The following is a 19,280-nucleotide window of genomic DNA, read 5'->3' on the forward strand; positions in this document are numbered from 1 at the left end:
CCCCAGGCAGGGGTCCCAGACTGAATCAAAAGTACAATCAAACTGGACACAAGCATTCATTGCTCTCTGCTTCCTGCAATGGGAGCTGCACAGTGAGATGCTGTCTCAAAACAAATAAATAATAAATACAAATCAGCCAGTAGGTAAATAACCAACTGAGGCCTATACCCAGTCCCTAATCCAACTGTATCAGCATAAAAACTGACACAGAATAAAACCGTCAGTCTCAGCCTCTCGTTACCATATGTGGAAGCTGGAAATGTGAGCAGACAGTCTGTCACAGCAAAGATGAATAACTAACATGTCTGTCTCCACCACGAGGCCTTCCCTAGTGACACCCCGCCCTGCTGTTCTTATGCTTAAGTCCATTTGAGACCAATGAACTCCACATGTGTACTTCTGGAAGGTGGTGTTTACAGGTTGTTGCTTACAGAGCTACAGCCTGAGAACCCCAAAGAGTGACACTGTTATCCCCCCTCTCACAGGTACAGCCTTCAGTACACTCAGGGCAGCTCCCACTCACCCTCAGCAGCTCCTCTTCACCCTGCTCCTTCACAAACACCTCTTCCAGCTCCTGGTTGAGTCCCTCCAGGCTTCTGTGCAAGCAAGGGCTGAGTCGCAGGACAGGGGACCCTGGGGGGAAGCTGGGAAGGGGTGCCTAAGGAAAGGCAAATGAAGCAATCACATGACGTCCCCACCAAGCCCAGTCAGTTATCAATTATGACCAAGAGTATATATCATGTCCATATAGCTTTCTTCTTCAGAGGGGCTTTCTCCAGGAGCTGGAACTTTGAGGTATCTCAGGGATGCTGTTAGTGTCGCATGTGATTGGGGGTAGAGGAAAAAGGTGCTAAAAACAGTGAGGGGACCTTCCAATGCAACTTCGCCTGGTCATCCATGTGACCATGAAACATTAATGTGGCTCAGTGCTACAAGGCTGGAGAGAACTCTATACACTATGGAAGTCTGCCAAGAAGGAAGACAGAGGGGGCCTGGTGGTCAGGGGAGATAGCATACCCTCACCATTCCCCGAACAGCATGGTCCCCTTGGACAGGGGAGCTCCGCTCCTTCTCCTTCCCACTGCGGCTCAGCTTCGTCCTCTGCAGCTGTTGCTTCAACTTGGTGATCTAGCAGCCAGAGATGGAGGAGAAAGGAGTGTGAGGCAAAGGCAAAGTATATTGGTTCCTTCCCCTAGGTGAAGCTGCTGTCCCTGAAGATACAGGAAAGGGACATGGACGTCAATTTTTTAATCTCAAAACAGCTCAGTGGTGCTAAATCCCATGACAATCAGCTCCTCAACTAAGCTGGATCCACTGCTTCTAGACTTGATTTTTTCAACTGCCATGCATTCCCTAGGTGAATCGGTTTCTAAACAGAAAACATCTAACATGGTTATGGATTGTAAGGGACACTCTTCTACTAAGATCATGGGGTTAGGCATGGAAGCACATGCCTTTAATTCCAGCACTTGAGAGGCAGAGGCTGGTAGATCTCTATGGGTTCCAGGCCAGCCTGATCTACATAACAAGCACCAGGATAGTTGGGGGTACATAGAAAGACTCTGTCTCAAAAAAATAAAAACAAAAAAGGGTAATGGATGGTCTCTGTTTTTCAGGAGGCTGGAGAGATGGCTAAGTGATTAAAAACATTTGCCACTTGCTGCTCTTGCTGTGGACTTGAGTTCAATTCCCAGCACCCACATGATGGCTCACAACCATCTGTAACTTAGGTTCCAGGGGATCCAATGCCCTCTTCTGAATGCTGTGGGCACCAGTCATACATTGGTAAATAAGACAATACATGCAGGCAAAACATTCATACATATAAAATAAAATCTAAATTTTAAAAATGTTTCTCAAAGACTTCTTTTTTTAATTGTGTGTATGGGTGTGAGTCTGTGTGTGCAGGTGAGTGCAGGTGTTCATAGAGACCAGAAGCACTGGATCCCCCTGGAGCTGGAATTGCATATCGGTGGCTGGGAGCTGTCTGACATGGGTGCTGGGAACTGAACTCTGGTCCTTTGTAAGAACAATGCATGATCTTAACTGCTGAGCCATCTCTCCAAACTGGCTGTTTTTCCTTTTTCCTTCGTTGAGACAAGGTATCATTCTGTGTAGTCCAGACTGGCTTTGAACTCACAACAATCCTTCCTGCTTTAGCCTTCTGAGTAGTATTGGAGTTATAGGCAGGTGCCTCTATGCCTGGCTGAAAGTGGCATTTCTGAGGGTCAAAAACAATTTCTCAAATGATATTCTCAAGTACTCCAAAGGCTTTGAGACCAGAGAGTATGGAAATCCAACCATTCTCCTCATTTAAAAGCAAACAACACTGCAGAAAGATAGGTGCTCTAGAAGGACCGACCATGTTTCATCCTGACTCCCGGGCCCTGTAACAATATAGGGTATCACTAACATTTTTTGGTCATCAAGGAACAAGCCTACTATAACCCCAGCACTTGGGAGGCTGAATCAGAATTTTTAGTTTGAAGCTAGCCTAGGCTATACAGTAATATCCTGCCCTCTTCCCTGTCAAAAAACCCCAAGCCAAACAAGCAGACAAATACTTTTGAATATGATTCCTATCAGACTTGTAATTCTAGGCCTTTAAACCCTGAGCAGGACACAAAACTATATGAATGGGAGGGAGCCTAATGGAATTCAGAAAGTAGATCTGCTGCTCACTGCCATAAAAGTTATAAAGAAACCGCTTTGTTAAATTGTTTTAGATTTATTTAGTTTATGTGTATGAGTGTTTTGCCTGCATGCATGTTTGCTTAGTGGCTGTGGAGGTCAAAAGAGGACACTGGATTCCCCCAGAACTGGAGTTACTGATCGTTGTGTGCTACCACGTGGATACTGGGAACAGAAGTAGGGTCCTTGGAAAGAACAAGTCCTCTTAACCTCTGAGCCATCTCTCCAGCCCCTCGAAAATGCTTTGTAATTACAGTGCTGGGGACTGAACCCAGGGTTAAGCAGGCAATCTACCATTGGGCTGCATCTCCCAGCCCAAGAATGTGTTTTTCGACTTGCTACTGTGGATCAACCAGACCATGAAGACCAGGACTCCCCACCCTTCCTGTGCAGAATTTGTTTACTCTGCCAGTCAAGGCTTTAAGAACTTTTTACATTTCCACTTGGCCTTAAGCTTGCAGTCCAATCACTTTCCATTTTCTCAGTGCTCTAAGCATCAAGGAGGGCAGAAAGAACTTCCCTCTGTGAACGGGTCAGGGATGAGTCCTGGTAAACTGACCTTTCCTTTGGAGTCACCGCATGACACTTCAGGCAGAGCTGGGTTAGAAGCCTTGGAATTCTAGTCTGTGGCTTTCTCTCCTCAGTCTCAATGCCTCGAGCCCTCCTGGGGCAGAGGGAGGGCCAAGACAAAGCATTTAGGAACTCAGAATTATTTTTCTCTTCTTTTAAAAGAAAAGTAGGTGGATGATTAAGTAGTAAATGAGGCTGGGAGCTAGCTCCTGGTTCCCAGGGGCTTGTTCCCTGCCTTCTTTCAGTCTCTGAATCACTTACGAGAGTCCAACCCCAAAGTAACTAAGGCGAACAACTCTCCCAGTCTGGATGCTGGAACCATCAGCAGTCACTGGCTGGGTTTTCCCTGGCAAGAGGGTCTGTGGTCCTACAACCAAGCCAATGGAAGGTTGGGAGTCAGCTGAAGAGCCATTCTCTCAGAAGCAAGAGGCAAGAGAGACTGGAAATGTAGCTCTCCTCAGGTAAAACTGTCACACAGTGCCAGGAGATAGAGGGGTCGTGGAGAGAGGGCGGTTACCTCTTTTCGGTGGTCTGTGCTGCCCCACGATGCTGATCGCTTGTGCATGCAGAAGCTGGCCCGCTCACCTTCTGGCTCTTGCCAGGATAGGGGTGTCTGTAGAAAGACATGCAGTCAGACAGGCAGCTCTGCAGGCAGGAAGCAGCCAGGCGGTTTCCTGGATAGAGGTGGTGACCTATGAAGCCTTCTCACATCTGTTCATCAACCTCGTGGACACACCCATGCTGCTTTAGTCTTCCAGGGAAGGAAAGCCATGGACATGGCCTTATCCCAATTTTTACTCTCCAGGAACCCTTCCCCAAGGTCTAACAGTGTTGACCTCCTCTCTCTTTTAGTTCTTCTATTGTGTGTTTGGTACTGGGTATGGAACCCAGGGCCTTGCATATGCTAGGCAAATCTGCCTCTGAGCTCCATCCTCGTTCCTCCTTTCCTTATCGCCCCCCCCAGACAGGGTGTCTCTGTGTAGTTTTGGAGCCTGTCCTGGATCTCGCTCTGTAGACCAGGCTGGCCTCGAACTCACAGAGATCCTCCTGCCTCTGCCTCCCAAGTGCTGGGATCAAAGGCGTGCGCCACCGCCACCCAGCTCCTTATCACTTTTTTCATGTGTTATATACCCAGTCAGTCTGGGTACGCTCCAATGGTAAGGCCAAGTACTGTCTCTCTCCCAAGCCGCTTCAAAAGAGCCCTGTATCCTTTATTCTCACTCCCTGTGTGCTAAGCCAAGGCCAAGGCCAAGTGCCTAGGAGCCCATGAAAAACAAGTCACCAGACAGGATTCCAAAGAGGAGCCAGGAGAAAGGTCTCCATGGGTGCCTCTGGATGAAGCAGGTGGCAACTGTGTACCATGGTGCCTCAAGCTCACTTCATCACACAGAGGGAGTGTCGGGAACTTCAAAGTCCTCCTGAACAAGCAAGGAAAAGACAATTTCAAAATATGGAGCCAGAATTCTGAATGGCCCGCTCACACCTCCTCCCCACGGGCCTTCCTGGCTCCTCGTGGGGAAGGACTTCCCATTTGCTGCCTTCCTCTCTCTGCTGCATGAAGACAGGGGATCCAAGATGGTGGTGGAGGAGCTATTGGCTTCAAGCATGAAGCTCAAGCGGCCCAGATCCCTCCCCATCACTAACATCCGACTTCCATTCCAGGAGAGGGGCCAAGGGGAGGGCTCCAGTGGGACCAATTCCTCTCTGACTACTGTGCACAGGCTGCCAAAAACGCAGAGCCTGGGAACTAGCTCCTCTAAGAGATCTGCTGACCTCCCCTGAGAGGCTGCTGCACACAGAGCGGGGGAGGATCAGGAGGAAACAAGGCTCCTCACCACCCAACAGCTGCTAAGAGGAGCTCACTGGGCAGCCTGAGGCAGGACTGCCTCGTGCGACAGCTGCATGCAGAGAAGCCTCTGCAGACGGAGCCTCTGGCCCTTCCTGTCTGCTGCTGCCGCCCATGAGCAGGACCTTCACCAGGCCCGAGTAAGATAACTGGCATCACCAGGGAGCACGTCCTCAGCCCATTCCCATCGTTCTTCCTTTATGAAAAGGGCAGCCAGGAATGTAGCATGTGCCCAAAGCCCTCAGGTGACGCTGGCTCTTACAGTCTCTGGGAACCAAGTAGCTGATCTCCTTCCAGATGTCCATGTCTCCTAAACCAGGGTGTCTGACTTCAGAAGAGCTGCACGGGCTGACAGGGAACACAGCCCATTTCCCCCTCAGCTGCTAGGATTCTGCAGACACCCGCATGCCCTCCTTTCCTGGTATGCCTAAGGCAAGCTGGCAGATCACCAGTGCTGCTAGTACAGCTGAGTCCCACACATCCCTGTCACCCCTGGAATAGGAGCGAAGAGCACAGAGGAGAGAGGAGGCAAACTCACTCCTGGCCGCTGAGAGGCGGGTGGTGAAAGGCGAAACACCCCGGGTCAGCTTGCAGCTGGCTGCTAACCCCTCTTCAAATGCTTCAACCACCTTCTTCTAGGAGACGCGAAGGAGGAAAAGGGAAGTGTGGGCTGGCACAGGAGTGGAGGAAGGATGTGAAAACTCCTGGCAGCTGGGACCGTCTCCTCTCCTACTCCACTCCCCGCCTCCCTCTCCTCAGCACCAACCACTGCCCACTCTGTGTAGATGGAATGCTAAGGGCATCGCTTTATCTCAACATCTACCATCTGCCCAAGGGGATCATCACCCCACCGTCATCCCAGGCAAAGCCATCTCTCTCCTTTTCTGTCCCTCACCCACTGGTCTCTAAGCCTCTTCCCATTTAAGATGGTGTGCCTGATGGTCACTCCCAGTCTTGCCAGTGTCCTTGTAAGAGGGGGCTGAAGGAGCTGGTACATGCTGAGAGGATGCAGCAATGTGACCACTAAAGCAGAGACTAGAGCAAGGTGCTATAAGCTAAGACAGCCACTGGAGAGCCAGGCACGCCTTTGATCCCAGCACTCGGGAGGCAGAGCCAGGCGGATCTCTGCGAGTTCGAGGCCAGCCGGGTCTACAGAGCGACATCCAGGACAGGAACTAAAACTACACACAGGAACCTTGTCTCAAAAAAACAAACAAACAAAACAAAAACAAACAAACAAACAAAAAGCCACTTGATGCCAGAAGAGGCAAGGAGGAAACCCCCGCCCCCAAGATCATGGCATCCTGAACCAGATGTTATGCACCTGCACCAGCACATGGGAGGCTGAGGCTATAGGACTACTATTTTCAAGGCCAGCCTGGGCTACACAATCAGTTCAAGGCCAACCTTCCATAGTAAGGACCCTACCACAAAAAATAAAAGAAAAACAGCTTCTGAGAGCATTTGGCCACGCCAATACTTTCATGTCGAGTTACTACAACTGAACTTGGAGACTTCTGGAAATCTAAAACTCTGAGGGAATACACATCTGCTGTCTTTTTTTTTTTTTTTAAGATTTATTTATTTATTATGTATACAGCATTATGACTGCAGGTCAGAAGAGGGCACCAGATCTCATTACAGATGGTTGTGAGCCACCATGTGGTTGCTGGGAATTGAACTCAGGACCTCTGGAAGAGCAGTCAGTGCTCTTAACCTCTGAGCTATCTCTCCAGCCCCACATCTGCTGTCTTAAGCCATGAAGCCTGGAGTCACTGCTAGGCACCCCAGGAACGTAACACACCAGGGACGCCTGACCTCCAAGCTGCTTCCAGGTTGTTGTGAGTACTGTCAAGCCTAGCTTGTATCACAGTCTAACTTTCTGCCTCTCTAACTGTAGTAGGTATGTCAAGGGGAGACGACGACTGTGCCCCCTGGTTGCTCAGGACCCTCCTTCCTGAGCCTCACTACAAAGGTCTAGATCATGGTCTCTCCTTAGGGAACAGTAAAGTCACAGCTAAGACCCATCTCAAGGAGGTCACCAGGTAGGGTCAGGCCAAGCTGTGGGACGGCAGTATGAGTGGTCACTCTAGTCCCTTTGTATAAAGGAGAGTCTAAGGCATAGAAGACCCAAGAGTCATGCTTGTCAGGGGACTCATGCACTAGAATGGACTTACTCCACACCCTGGCGAAGGAAGCAACTGGGTACGGAGTAAGCTGACTTACGAGCCGTGAGTGGAACAGCCAGCTGTGGAGCAGCCAGCTGTGGAGCTGCTCAGACTGTACAGAACTGGACATGCATGGGTAGAGTATGAATGCCTTGCCAGGGATTCTAAGATTCCAGGGCGATACGCGGAAGGAGAGATGGGCATGGAGTGGAAGACAGCTTCCCATGGAGCTGACAGGGTAACAAAAGGAAGGAGGATGGAATCCTCCACACTAGAATGTCTTTTTTTTTTTCTCGAGACAGGGTTTTTTCTGTGTAGTCCTGGCTGGCCTGGATCTCGCTCTGTAGACCAGGCTGGCCTCGAACTCACAGAGATCTGCCTGGCTCTGCCTCCCAAGTGCTGGGATTAAAGGTGTATGCCACCGCCGCCCAGCTTGGAATGTCTTTTTTGGCTTCCAACACGGCTAAGTTTCTACCTGGAGGTCATGACCAGACGGGGAAGAGTCCAGGCTCTCAATGTCTCCAGTGCCCTTGGCTCCTGAGCATATTCTGATTGCAGAGCTGGGCTGAGTCTTAAGAACGTTACCCACTGTATCTGTTAGAAATAAAGAGCAGCATGGGACCTGGCTGGGGAGCCACATGACTAGCTCAGTTCAGCAAGGAGCCAGTCCCTTGGGACTCTGGCCAAACAAAAAGGCTCTGAGGGTGGTCCACTGGCCAGTACCGAGAACTCTGGCTGCAGGTGGCCAAAGCCACCATTGCTAACTCAACAGTGACTAGACGACCCTCAGCTTTTCCATCGTGACTCCATTTTCAAGTATTTGCTGTATTGTCAAACCATGTCCTGAACCACTGGTCCTGGTCGCTAGTTTGGAAAACAGGCTCTGTGCCCAAGCTCTCACACCCACAAAGAAAAAGTTGTTAAAAGCCTGTGACGGTCACGCTGAATTATGTGCCATCAGTGAGCACTGAGGTAATAGCTCAGGGAAAGGGAGGACCCCTCGGTCCCACCCCTGCTGCCACAGGTGGGAAAAAGACAGAAAGGAAGTCCTCTCCAACCAGTAAGCTACTCTACCTCTGGCCTCTGGGATGCTCTATGATGTCTGTTAAGGACTTATGCTATCCCCCCCCCCCCCCCCCAAACGCTAAATCAGAGGTCCATGTGGGGAGGAGAATCACAAGGGCTTTCCTATCTTACCAATGAATGAAGCAGAAATGGGGATGCAAGGAAGCAGAGTGTGGGTGGAGCCAGGCAGGGCAGGTACCCAAAGTCCCTTCTGTGGGCAGGATGCCACCAGCTGGGGAACTTCGCTCAAACAGCCATCCCAGCTGTGGTAAGCCCACTTCCCCCTCCAGAAGAGTACAAGGCTTAGATGCTTTGCACAGCACGAAGGGAGAGAGGTGACCACAGCCACTGGCATGTGCTGCCATCGCTGGCCCTGGTCTGGGCCCTGCCACTCGGGAGAGACTGACTCAAAAGCACTTGGTGGCCAGCTCTGGGTTACCAAATGGCCTGGGGGAAGGGCGGGCCACTGCGGAGAAATCACACTCAAAGGCCACACTCAAAATCACACCCAGGCCATTCTGAAAACCTCCTCTTAGACACAGGACTTCCCACAGAAAATGGAGACGCCACAGGGGTGGGACTGGGGGAGTAACTGCCTTCTCAGGAAGCTAATGCTGGGGACACCTGTTCACACCTTTCACATTGTTCCTCCAGGCTCAAAACATGCTGGGCTTGTTTTAGGTATAGCTCAGGAGCAGAGCATTTGGCTAGCATGTGCAGGCCCTGGGTTCCATTCTCAACACTGCAAAAGACACAAACCATGAAGCGGTACTTCCCGAGTACCCCTCCCCAGTTGTCACAATCACACTCCTTCCTTCTTCCTAGAATAGCTGTTTCCCCAGATAAGACCCTCCCATCTTCCATTTGTTCCTCTGGCCTCAACTATGTGAGGATCCTAGCTCCCATGTGGATCGATGGCTGCCCGAGGACTGGCTTCATGCTTGACTGAAGGCATACAGCATGGCCAGGAAGGGGAGCCTGAGAGTGCCGACCACATTACCGTAGACTCGGGTGCTGAGAGTTTTCAATCATCTTCTGCCCTGTGCAGAGGCCCGGAGGACACAGCACACCCAGCTCTCTAATGGCAGGTTGTTGTGTGTCTGGGGCCTCGTGCTGACACTGGCTTGGAATGAGCAAGGCCCCTGGTCCTTCTGGGGATTTTCTGGGAAGGTGCTGCTTAGCCTCAGCCCTAACTGAAAACCATGTCCCTGGGAGTGTCAGGTATGATACGGCCTCCAACAAAAGGAGTCTAGGCACCCAAGAGAGCGGTAACAAGTACCTGCCAGTTAAGCTGAATGAATCAGACCATGACTGCTGTGGCTAGGAGAGAAGGGGAACAACGGAGGGGAAGGGTAGGACTAGCTGGCTTGCTCAAAGCAACTGGGAAAGCTCTGGCATCCACCATGCCCGACGGCTGAAAAGCTTTTAATGAGCTCAGGATGCAGCTCAGTGTTACAGCACAAGCACTTGCCTTGCACACTCGAGGCCCTGGGCTCCATCTCCAACTATTTAACCAACTAACTAACTAACTAACTAACTAACTAACTAACTAACTAACTAACTAACTATATAAGCTTTCAAAGACCTTAATAGATCTAGCCTCCCTCCTCCTCTTTTCCTTTCCCCATACTCCCTGAAAATGCCTTCTTTATCTGTCCTTTCTGGGTGACCTCTTGCTGTTTAGAAAGGAGGTACAAGGTCTTCTGGGGAGATGGCAACTGAGTCTAAGGCTTTTACAGTGTAATGCCAGTGCTAAAAAACGGCAGCTTGTGCCAGGCCAGGGGCCTCCAGCAGGAATTTGAGTGGAGCCCAAACCTAGAAGCAGAAAATTCCCTGAAGAGCAGGACTGGAAGACGGGCAGAGCGCATACTTGGGGTTGGATGCTTTATGCTGATCAGAATTCTCCCACCTCTTGCCTGCAGCCACAATATTGACAGGTTGCTAAGAGTTCCTCGAGGGCTGGAGCCCATCCCAGGGAAGAAGAAAGCTGGAGGGCTGGGCCTTGCCAGACCCATGGAGGCACATCGCTGACCTCTGTCTTGCTGTGGCAAGAAGCCCAGACTTGTTATATAAAAGATCTGGCCTGCAGCTGGAGCTGAAGCAAAAACATGCAGTTGAGAACCCAGGCCACTCCACTTGGCCAGAGGATGCCTGAGGCCAGGCCTGCCGAAGGGTGACAAGGAGAAAGCTATGTGAGGAGTGGGATGGTCACTTTGCAGAAGGCTGGCAAACAGGAAGTGACAGAGGTAGGGATAAGTGGGCTGTCCAACTGCCTGATGTCTAACAAAGGATGCTAATGAGTCCACCTACTGGAAGCAACCTCAAGTCCCACTCCTGCAGGGAGCCCTCCTTGATTAAGTACATTATCTGGCCTGAGTCAATGAAAAGGAGTATGTCCTCGTAGGCCCACAAGAGAGAACCTTGTTAAAAGGATAAAGAGAGAACAGTGCTGGGTTCCCAGGAGGGTGCCCACTCCTCTCCTCTCCCCTTCCACCTGCACATCTAAAGAGGACCATTGTCGTCACCTTACTATCTTAAACTTGTTTCAGTTATTTCCGGTGCAACATGGGGGCATTTCCGGGAGAATCTTGCTCCTCCAAACTCTGCCAGACACTCACTCCATGACAACCCTTGGCTGTTCACTGGCCTGCAGGGAACTGGAAACCAGGTTCAAAGAAACCAAATCTTGTTCCCATTGAAAAAGAGTGAGCAAATTCAAACATTCATTAATAACATTTGAAAATCGATCTCATAAAAAGAAAGGAACCAATGAGATGTGCTGAGAAGGAGGCAGAGTGAGCTGCATGGGAAGGGGGTCTACATCCCTTGGCCATCATGCAGCATGTATGTGGGCAGAACAGATACACTCTACTCAACAATGCAAAGGAAGAGCTGCCTCGCTCCTTCTCGTCCTGTTACCCAGAACGGAGGGCGGAGGCGAGCTGGATGTTCTTTCCTACATTTCCACCTATAGAAGAACAACCCAGCTGTTTTGAAGTTGAGCAGGACTCAGCCTAAACTGCCCCCAACGGGAGCCTTACTCTCACCAAATTAACTGCTAAGAAGACTGAAGTCCTGAGTCAGACTAGGAAATATCTTTGGGTGGTTTCCAGATGGGATGACTTCTTGCTCAGGCTAACACGGTCTTATCCAAAAGGTGGACACACAGAGGGAGGTCCCTTCCAAGGGCAGGACTCTTCATGAAAACACAGGAGAGAAAGCTGGGGTCTGCAAGACTCAGATGGGTGCCCTGGAGCCCTAGCCTGGCTGCTAGCAAGGTGCAGCTCCTCACAAGAATGCCTTACTCCTATTGCTCTAATGGGGTCGAGCCTGGCTCAACACTGCTTTGACCACTTCCTCGGCTGCCTGGGGGAATGCAAACTGGACGGAATGTTGGCTTGAGTGTAACTTCAGGAAAGCAAATTTCATTTTAAAAATCCCGAATTCCAAAGTCGGCTGTGGAGACCCCACATGTAAACTCTGAAAACCCCAGCTTGACATCTCTCTTCACCAGGCAGATAGAATGCAAACTCTTTTTCATCTACATTTACAAAGAAAAATAACAGCAACAACAACAAAAACCCTGGTAAACAGTAGAGGATGAAGAGAACCAAAACCCAGGACAAGTCATTTCAATGAGAGTGATGGACCAGAGGCCCCCTCAGCCAGCCCTCCTCTCCCTCCTGATCCCATTAGGAGACAGCTGCATTACCTGGGTGGCCTTGTCATTGGTACAGCAGGTGAAGGCCCCATCGGCATCTCGTGGCCACTGGCCCAGAAGGTAGGAACTGAGGACGGTGTCCAGCGAGAATGTACGTCGGACCTGGGGTGGCTGAGGCCTCCACACTGACTTTTCTGGGGCCACCGAACATGGGACACTGGCTGAAAGAGAGCACAGCCCACAACGCCTTGACATCAGCATGGAGGACGGAGTCCTGGTAACCAGCCTCCTCTCTGGCAGGATACCTCACCTGCAGGCCATGTCTTCACTCCTCCCCTCCCCCCAAAATAATTCAAAGCAGCAAAGTACATCCTGTCTGACAAGCTTTCCTGACTTCACTTTAGCACTGGGAATGATTTTCACCAGTTCACACTGGAATTAGGGGTTACTTGTTTTTCTTTTCTGTTTGGTTTTTTAATACAGGGTTTCTCTGTGTAGCCCTGGCTGTCCTGGATCTTGCTCTGTAGACCATGCTGGCCTCAAACTCACAGAGATCCACCTGCCTCTACTTCCCAAATGCCGGGGGTTAAAGGCATGTGCCACCATGTCCGGCTTTAGAAGTAATTTTAGACTCTAAGCCCAGAGCTCCCAAGTCTCCACAACGAGACTCCTTGGAGGAACTCTGTTTCCCAGCCTTAGAGGAAACCCCATATTCACAAAATCCAAACTTTCTTCTCCCTTTCTAATTTTCTGCCCTCCTTCTTCCCTCCTGTATCCATTTTGGGGCTTCTACTCTGCACAAACTTGGCTCAATTCATTAAAAAAAAAAAATTTCTTTGTTTCTTTCTTTTTTTCTGGAACTGAGGACCAAACCCAGGGCCTTGCGCTTGCTAGGCAAGCGTTCTACCACTGAGCTAAATCCCCAACCCCAAAATTTCTTTTCTTCTTTTTGTGCTGCTGGGGACTGGATTCAGAACCTTAGGCTAAGCAAGCATTCTACCACCAAACTGTATTCCACAACTCCATTTTTTCCCCCAGTTTTTTTGAGATAGGATCTTACTGCATTGCTCAGATAGCCTTGAATTGACTAGGTAGCTCAGGCCCACCCTGAACTTGTAATCCTTATGTCTCTGTTTCCCCAATAGCTGGGATCATAGGTGTGCACCTCCATGCCCAGCACGAAGGAGTCTTCCTATTTCCTCCAGTCCAGGAAGCTCCAGGAGAGCGAGGGGACTGGCATGGAAAGAATCACAGAACTCCTAGAAGAGGAGTCCAGTTTAGGAAACTCTCCAAGTCTGCAGGTCCTTTCCTCCCCCTTCTCTGCCTCTTATCTGAGAGGCAAAAACAAAAACAAGGCAATTATGAATGCATTCATTTCATTTTATGTCGGTTAAAGATTTCTGGGAGAAATTAAAAGTTGAAGCTGTTTTTAAAACATAAGGGTTCTGGAATCATCTGGAAGTTTCAGTGATCTGGGTTGACCCTGTTTTCCATGGCCACGTTCAAAACATTCCACTATCTGCAGATCTACAAAGACTCTCCTTTAAACAGAACAAAATGCTTTCACATCTGTAGTAATCCCTTGGTAATTTATGTGTATATTCAGCACAGCAGAAAGAACTGGGAACTGTAGGTATAAATAGACTCGAAGAGGTTTATATTAAAGAGACACAAAAAGATTGGCAGTTCCTCAAAAAATTAAACAGAGGAGTCCCTGAGGGTCCAGAAATTCTACCTCTAGGTACAGACTCCCCTCAAAACAAAACAAACAGCAACAACAAAAACCAACAATAAAACAAACCCGAAAGCAGAGATTTTTAAAGTTATTCATACACCCGTGATCACAGTGGCATCAATTATAATAGTACGGGAACAACACAGACGTTGCAAGGTGAAACAATCCAGACACAGACAGGCGGGCAAGTGTCGGATGATTCCATCTTCATGAGGCAAATCCACAGGGACAAGAAGGAGGCAGAGGTGACCATGGGCACATGAGGAGGGAGAATGGGAGTTACTGTTAATAAATACCAACTGTCTGGGATGATAAAACAAATTCTAGAAATGATGTGGTGATGGCTACACTGTAAATGTACTCACACCACTGAATCATAAACTCACGATGCTTAAAAGTGGTAAATTTTACATCATTTATGTTGCCACAGTTAAAAAAAAAAGATACTAACAGTGTTATAGTCTCCAAATTAATTTAAATATATGTATATATATAGAAAAGCTGTAATCAGTATAAAATATACTATACTACATTCCAGCCATTATAAAATCCCAATTCAAGTATCAATGATCTACATATTTGCCATTTTTAAAGGCTGTATGATGTCAAGCAGTAACTTGTTTAATCATTCCTATATTACTGAACACTTTGTTTCCTCTCTAACATGGAGATCATCAGTGCTAGTGCATTGCCAACCTTTCTTCTTAGTTTTTAATTTAACCTTTGTCATATTTCTAGGTCATCTCCCTTGGCCAGCAAGTAAGTACTCACTTAGAAGAACTTAAAAATGACTTTTAATGACAAAGTTGTAAGTATGAACTGTCTAAAAGTCAAGAAATAGATAAATCAAACCAGCAAACAAAATACAAAAACAAAACAAAACCTCAGCCTCATCACCCAGAGATAATCACTGTCAATATGTGGGTATGGTGGTGCACACCTTGAATCCCATCACTCTGGAGACAGATCTCTGAGTTTGAGGCCAGCCTGATCTACACAGTAAGTTCTAGGCTAGCCAGGGCTACATAGAGAGACTCTGTATATATATATATATATATATATATATATATATATATATATATATATATAAAATCCTTACCTTCTGAATATGGATAAACATACATTTTAAAAATTGAAAAATGGGCTGGGCACCAGGAGGTGGTCACGCATGCCTTTAATCCCAGCCTTTGGGAGGCAGGGGCAAGCTGATCTTTGTGAGTTTGAGGCCAGCCTGGTCTACAGAGTAAGTTCTAGGATAGCCATGGCTACATGGTGAAACCCTGTCTCAAAATAATAAATAAATAATGATTAATTAATTAATAATGGAAGAACATCATAATACTGTTTGGCTGTATTTCTACCTCCTTTCCAAAGGAAACCAATATATTCTGACTATAGCATACTTTTGCAGGGAGGCTGGTTTTTTTTGTTTGTGTTTTCAAAATAGGGTTTCTCTGTGTAACAGCCCTGGCTGTCCTGGAACTGGCTTTGTAGACCAGGCTGGCCTCGAACTCAGAGCTCTGCCTGCTTCTGCCTTCTAAGTCCTGGGATTAAAGGCGTGCATCACCACCACCACCACCACCACCACCACCACCACCACCCAGCATTTTTGGCTTTTTTGAACTGTTCTCTTTATATAGTCTGTTCAGGCCTTAAACTCGCACTCCTCCTGGCCCCACCTCCTAAGGGTTAGGATTATAGGTCTGCACCACCATGCCTGGCCATACATTATTTTAAATGATCATAACATCTCTACACTAAAATTCTCCAAAGGCCCTTTCAAAGCTGGAAGTCAGGAGCTAGCAAGATGACTCAGAGGGAAAAGGCACCCAAGGCCAAGCCTAAAGACCTAAGTTTGATGCCCAGGACTCGTTGGTAGAAAGAACCAGTTCCTGAAAGTTGTCCAGGTTGTCCTCTGACTTCCACTCTCATGCCATGGCCGTGCATGTGTGCAAGACACACACACACACACACATTAAAGATGTCAAAAAAAAAAAAAAAAAAGCCCAGTGTCAGAGGCCCCGTGTTGTGACCCGCCCACTGGTCCTGTGCATGTCACTCCTTTCTCTGTATCCCAGACAGGGCACACTCTCACACTGTACCACTTCCCACCACTGACCAAGCCTTCTCTCCTCGGCCTGGTGTTGAAATCTGAGCTATTTGCCCGGGCAGCCTAACTGCCTCCACCTCCTCCCCAGCCTCCAGATCCTGGGAATCCCCTGCAAGGAGTGTCTAGGAATGTCTCGGGTTTGCTCGGTATACTTTGTCCTCCTCTTGTACTTACTGTTCTCACTCTTGGGCTGCAGGTATTTGTGATCCCTAGATAATGAACAGCCAGTGAGGTCAGGCTCTGATTTATCTTTGTAGCCCCCAGTGTCTACGGCATAGAGCTGGCAGTTGGCAAGACCCCAAGCACTTGAAGAAAGCTGAAAAATCCATAGCAGAAAGATAAAGCTTCTGTAATTATACCACTGAATCTGTACAGATCCATACCAGCCGCTCACCCCGAGTAAAGACCCCATAGCCACTTGTCTATCTTTCCCTCTCGGAGGCTTTGGAGGGCTCAACCTCTTTCTTTACTTTCCTGTGACCTTGTTACTGCAGTTAGTCGGTGACAGACCACGAGTTCAAGAAGTTTACCTTCCACACAAGCCATTCAATTGCTCATTATTCTGCACTGGGCTTAAGATGGAAAGTGGTAATTCAACTATTTCTAGGGGCTTCTGGTCTACAACAGAAACCAGCTCAGACACTGAACTGCTGTCCTCTAACCCTCCATTAAGACTGCCCCTAACAGCCCAGTGAGAAGGCAGAACCCTGGAAAGCACATTTGCAATATTGCATTAACAATAATAAAGAGGCAGGTAAGCAAATGAACTGGCATGTAGGCCAGGATGTCGTAGTCCCAGAGGCTGCTGCTTCTTCAGGACAGAGACTGTGACTCCAGGGCTGAGGAACCGTGATGGGGGAGAAGGTCATTCAGAGTTATCTGCCCCATCCTCTCCGCTGGAAGACTCTCCAGAGGCCCTGACATATCTCATGCTTCTATGATATTTCTCTGTCGTGCACCATTGCTACAAAGGACTCTGGTCTGCAGTCATCTTTCCCTCTCGTCAGCCCTGGAAAGGGACACGGAGACTGAAGAAAGTCAAGGCACTGAGAAGCAGTGTCGCATAACACCCCTCATCTCAAGAAGGTGGCAGCATCCTAAACCTACACCAAGCCTGTTTTCCACCTGTTCGGAGGCTGCTGGATACCTGCAGGGGACTGCCTTTTTAGCTCCTCTCAGGCACAAGGTGTTATAAGAGGTAGAGGCGGGCCTGACTTTGGGTCTCCTGACATCCTGGCCTACATGCCAGTTCATTTGCTTACCTGCCTCTTTATTATTGTTAATGCAATATTGCAAATGTGCTTTCCAGGGTTCTGCCTTCTCACTGGGCTGTTAGGGGCAGTCTTAATGGAGGGTTAGAGGACAGCAGTTCAGTGTCTGAGCTGGTTTCATTTGTTTCTTGTGAGGCCTTTGAAATCTGTCACAGAGGAATCTATCACCAAGCAACCACGGCAACCACACAGATCTTACATCAGTTCCCATCACCCCGCATAGCCACCCTATTCTGTGAGCTATTGTTGGGGTCCAATTTCAAGAACAGTGAATCGAGTGGTACTTCACTCATAGTACTAAGAGACAGGATCCAGGAAGTACTCAACATCCTGGAATTGGTATGAGAATCAATCATTATTCCACTTGATATTACATTCTTTTCAACTACCTCTAATCAAAATTGTTCACAAAGACTATGTGACTTGTTCCTCCATTTATACATAAAAATGACAAATAGTAAAAGGGAAATTTTTTGTTTTGTTTTGTTTTTTTGAGATGGTTTCTCTGTGTAGCTTTGGAGCCTTTCCTAGAACTCCCTCTGTAGACCAGGTTGGCCTCAAACTCACAGAGATTCGCCTGCCTCTGCCTCCTGAGTACTGGGATTAAAGATGTGTGCCACCACTGCCTGGCTAAAAGGGAAATTTTAAAGGAACTAATAAGATAGAAAGGGAGGGAAGGCGAGAATGGAATGAAGAAAATCAAGTGTCCATGTGGAAGATTGCTCTGCCTCCCCTGATGGCAGGCAGATCTGCAAAGACCTCACCACACTGAGCCCACCTGAAGGACCCACCTCGCTTTCCCCACCCCTTTAAATGAGGTCACAGCTGGGCCCCTGCCTTATCTCCACAGTGGCCACATCCCAGCACGGGGTGCTGGCTCAGCTCCTAGCTAGCCACAAGGTAGAATTACCTCCTTTCTCAGAGCCCTTAGGAAGATTCCATGGCCCCTCCCAAATCCCCAAATTCTTGGCATGTCCCAGCCCCTTTGAGGAGACTAAAATGCCATGTTTCTTTCATGCCTAGGAAAGAAAGGAGAGGGTACTTTAAAAAGATTAGATTTTTTTTTTTTTTTTTAACTAGGAAAAAAAAAAAATCTACTGCTTATTTCGTAAACCTCCCCCGAAATGGTTTGGCAAGCACCTGCTGTTTTGGGCACCAAAACTGATTAAGGGCTAAACCAAGGCATCAATTTCCCCTAACAATAAATCAAAGCCAAAATCAGATACTGATGTGACTCTGTGCCGCCCTTAAAGGGGCTGCGGACTGGGGTGCACAGCAGGGTCCCGACCCTGAGAGGGTCCACACAAGCAGTGTAGGTCTGACAGCTGTGTCCTCCCTGTAGTGGGCTGCAGCCCACTACCTTCATGGACCTGCCTCCTAGGGATGCTGAAAAGAAAAGAAATGCAAATATGCTTTCGTCCCTTAGGAGGATGCAGGGGAGGAGGTGGAGAAGGAGGAGCCTGCTGAGAAGCCTGCTCTGAGCAGGCTCTACCTGTAGGCCTGTGCTTTCTGGACTAACTGAGAAGGTGCAGAGCAGGCCTGGGGTTTGAACCTCATACACACTGGGCAAGCACTCTATCACTGAGCTACAATCCCAGCACTCTCTTCACTTTCTGTTTGGAGACAGGGTCTCAATAACTTGCCCAGGGTATCCTTGAATTCAATCTTTAGCTTAGGAAAGCCTTACTTATATTTACATTCCTTCTGCCCCAGCCTTCTAAGTAGTTGTGATTACAGGCCTGTCTGTCTGTCCCACCAGGCCTGGCAAGGTATCTGTCTTTACTGTGAAAGTCCTTTACTAGGGACAGTCTATTGCTGTCCTGGATATTGAGATAAGTGGTGCAAAGACAGCAAACAGCTTGTAGCTAGACAGGTGGCACACGCCTGTAATCCCAGCACATGGGAGGCAGAGGCATTAGGAACATGAGTTCCAGGCCAGCCTTGGCTACACAGTGATCCCTTGTCTCGAACAAACAAAAATCAATAAAACTTCTTACAGCCGTGGACATAGCCAGCTATAGACGGGTAGTAGGTTCCACCCTCGAAAGTACCCTTTAGCTGCTTCGCAAGTGAGTGTAGCAGTGGTGGGGACCCGTGGGCACACCGGAAAGATCTGGGGAGTGGGCTCTGCCCTGCACTGGTGCGATCACAGCTACAGGATAG

General features: G+C 48.5%; 1 protein-coding gene across 5 annotated transcripts in view; it reads right to left on the reverse strand.

Annotated features, from left to right (window-relative positions):
• Fam117a (family with sequence similarity 117 member A) overlaps positions 1-19,280 on the reverse strand; it is a 62,133-nt gene that overhangs the window by 5,446 nt on the left and 37,407 nt on the right. Inside the window, exons 1-5 of one of the 5 annotated variants that reach the window (XM_052759861.1) lie at positions 16,021-16,436; positions 12,053-12,222; positions 3,779-3,874; positions 1,024-1,128; positions 524-658 (exon numbers count right to left, since the gene is read on the reverse strand). In XM_052759861.1, coding sequence (XP_052615821.1) covers positions 524-658; positions 1,024-1,128; positions 3,779-3,874; positions 12,053-12,222; positions 16,021-16,258 — 744 coding nt within the window. In that variant the 5' untranslated portion in view covers positions 16,259-16,436. Of the gene's footprint in view, positions 1-523; positions 659-1,017; positions 1,129-3,778; positions 3,875-5,645; positions 8,377-12,052; positions 12,223-16,020; positions 16,437-19,280 lie in introns of those variants that run through there. The other 4 variants (XM_052759860.1, XM_052759862.1, XM_052759863.1 and 1 more) reach the window with 4 other exon arrangements.

The sequence above is a fragment of the Peromyscus californicus genome, unplaced genomic scaffold, assembly GCF_007827085.1.
Source record: "Peromyscus californicus insignis strain IS unplaced genomic scaffold, ASM782708v3 Scaffold_3__1_contigs__length_106647218, whole genome shotgun sequence".
NCBI lineage: Eukaryota > Metazoa > Chordata > Mammalia > Rodentia > Cricetidae > Peromyscus > Peromyscus californicus.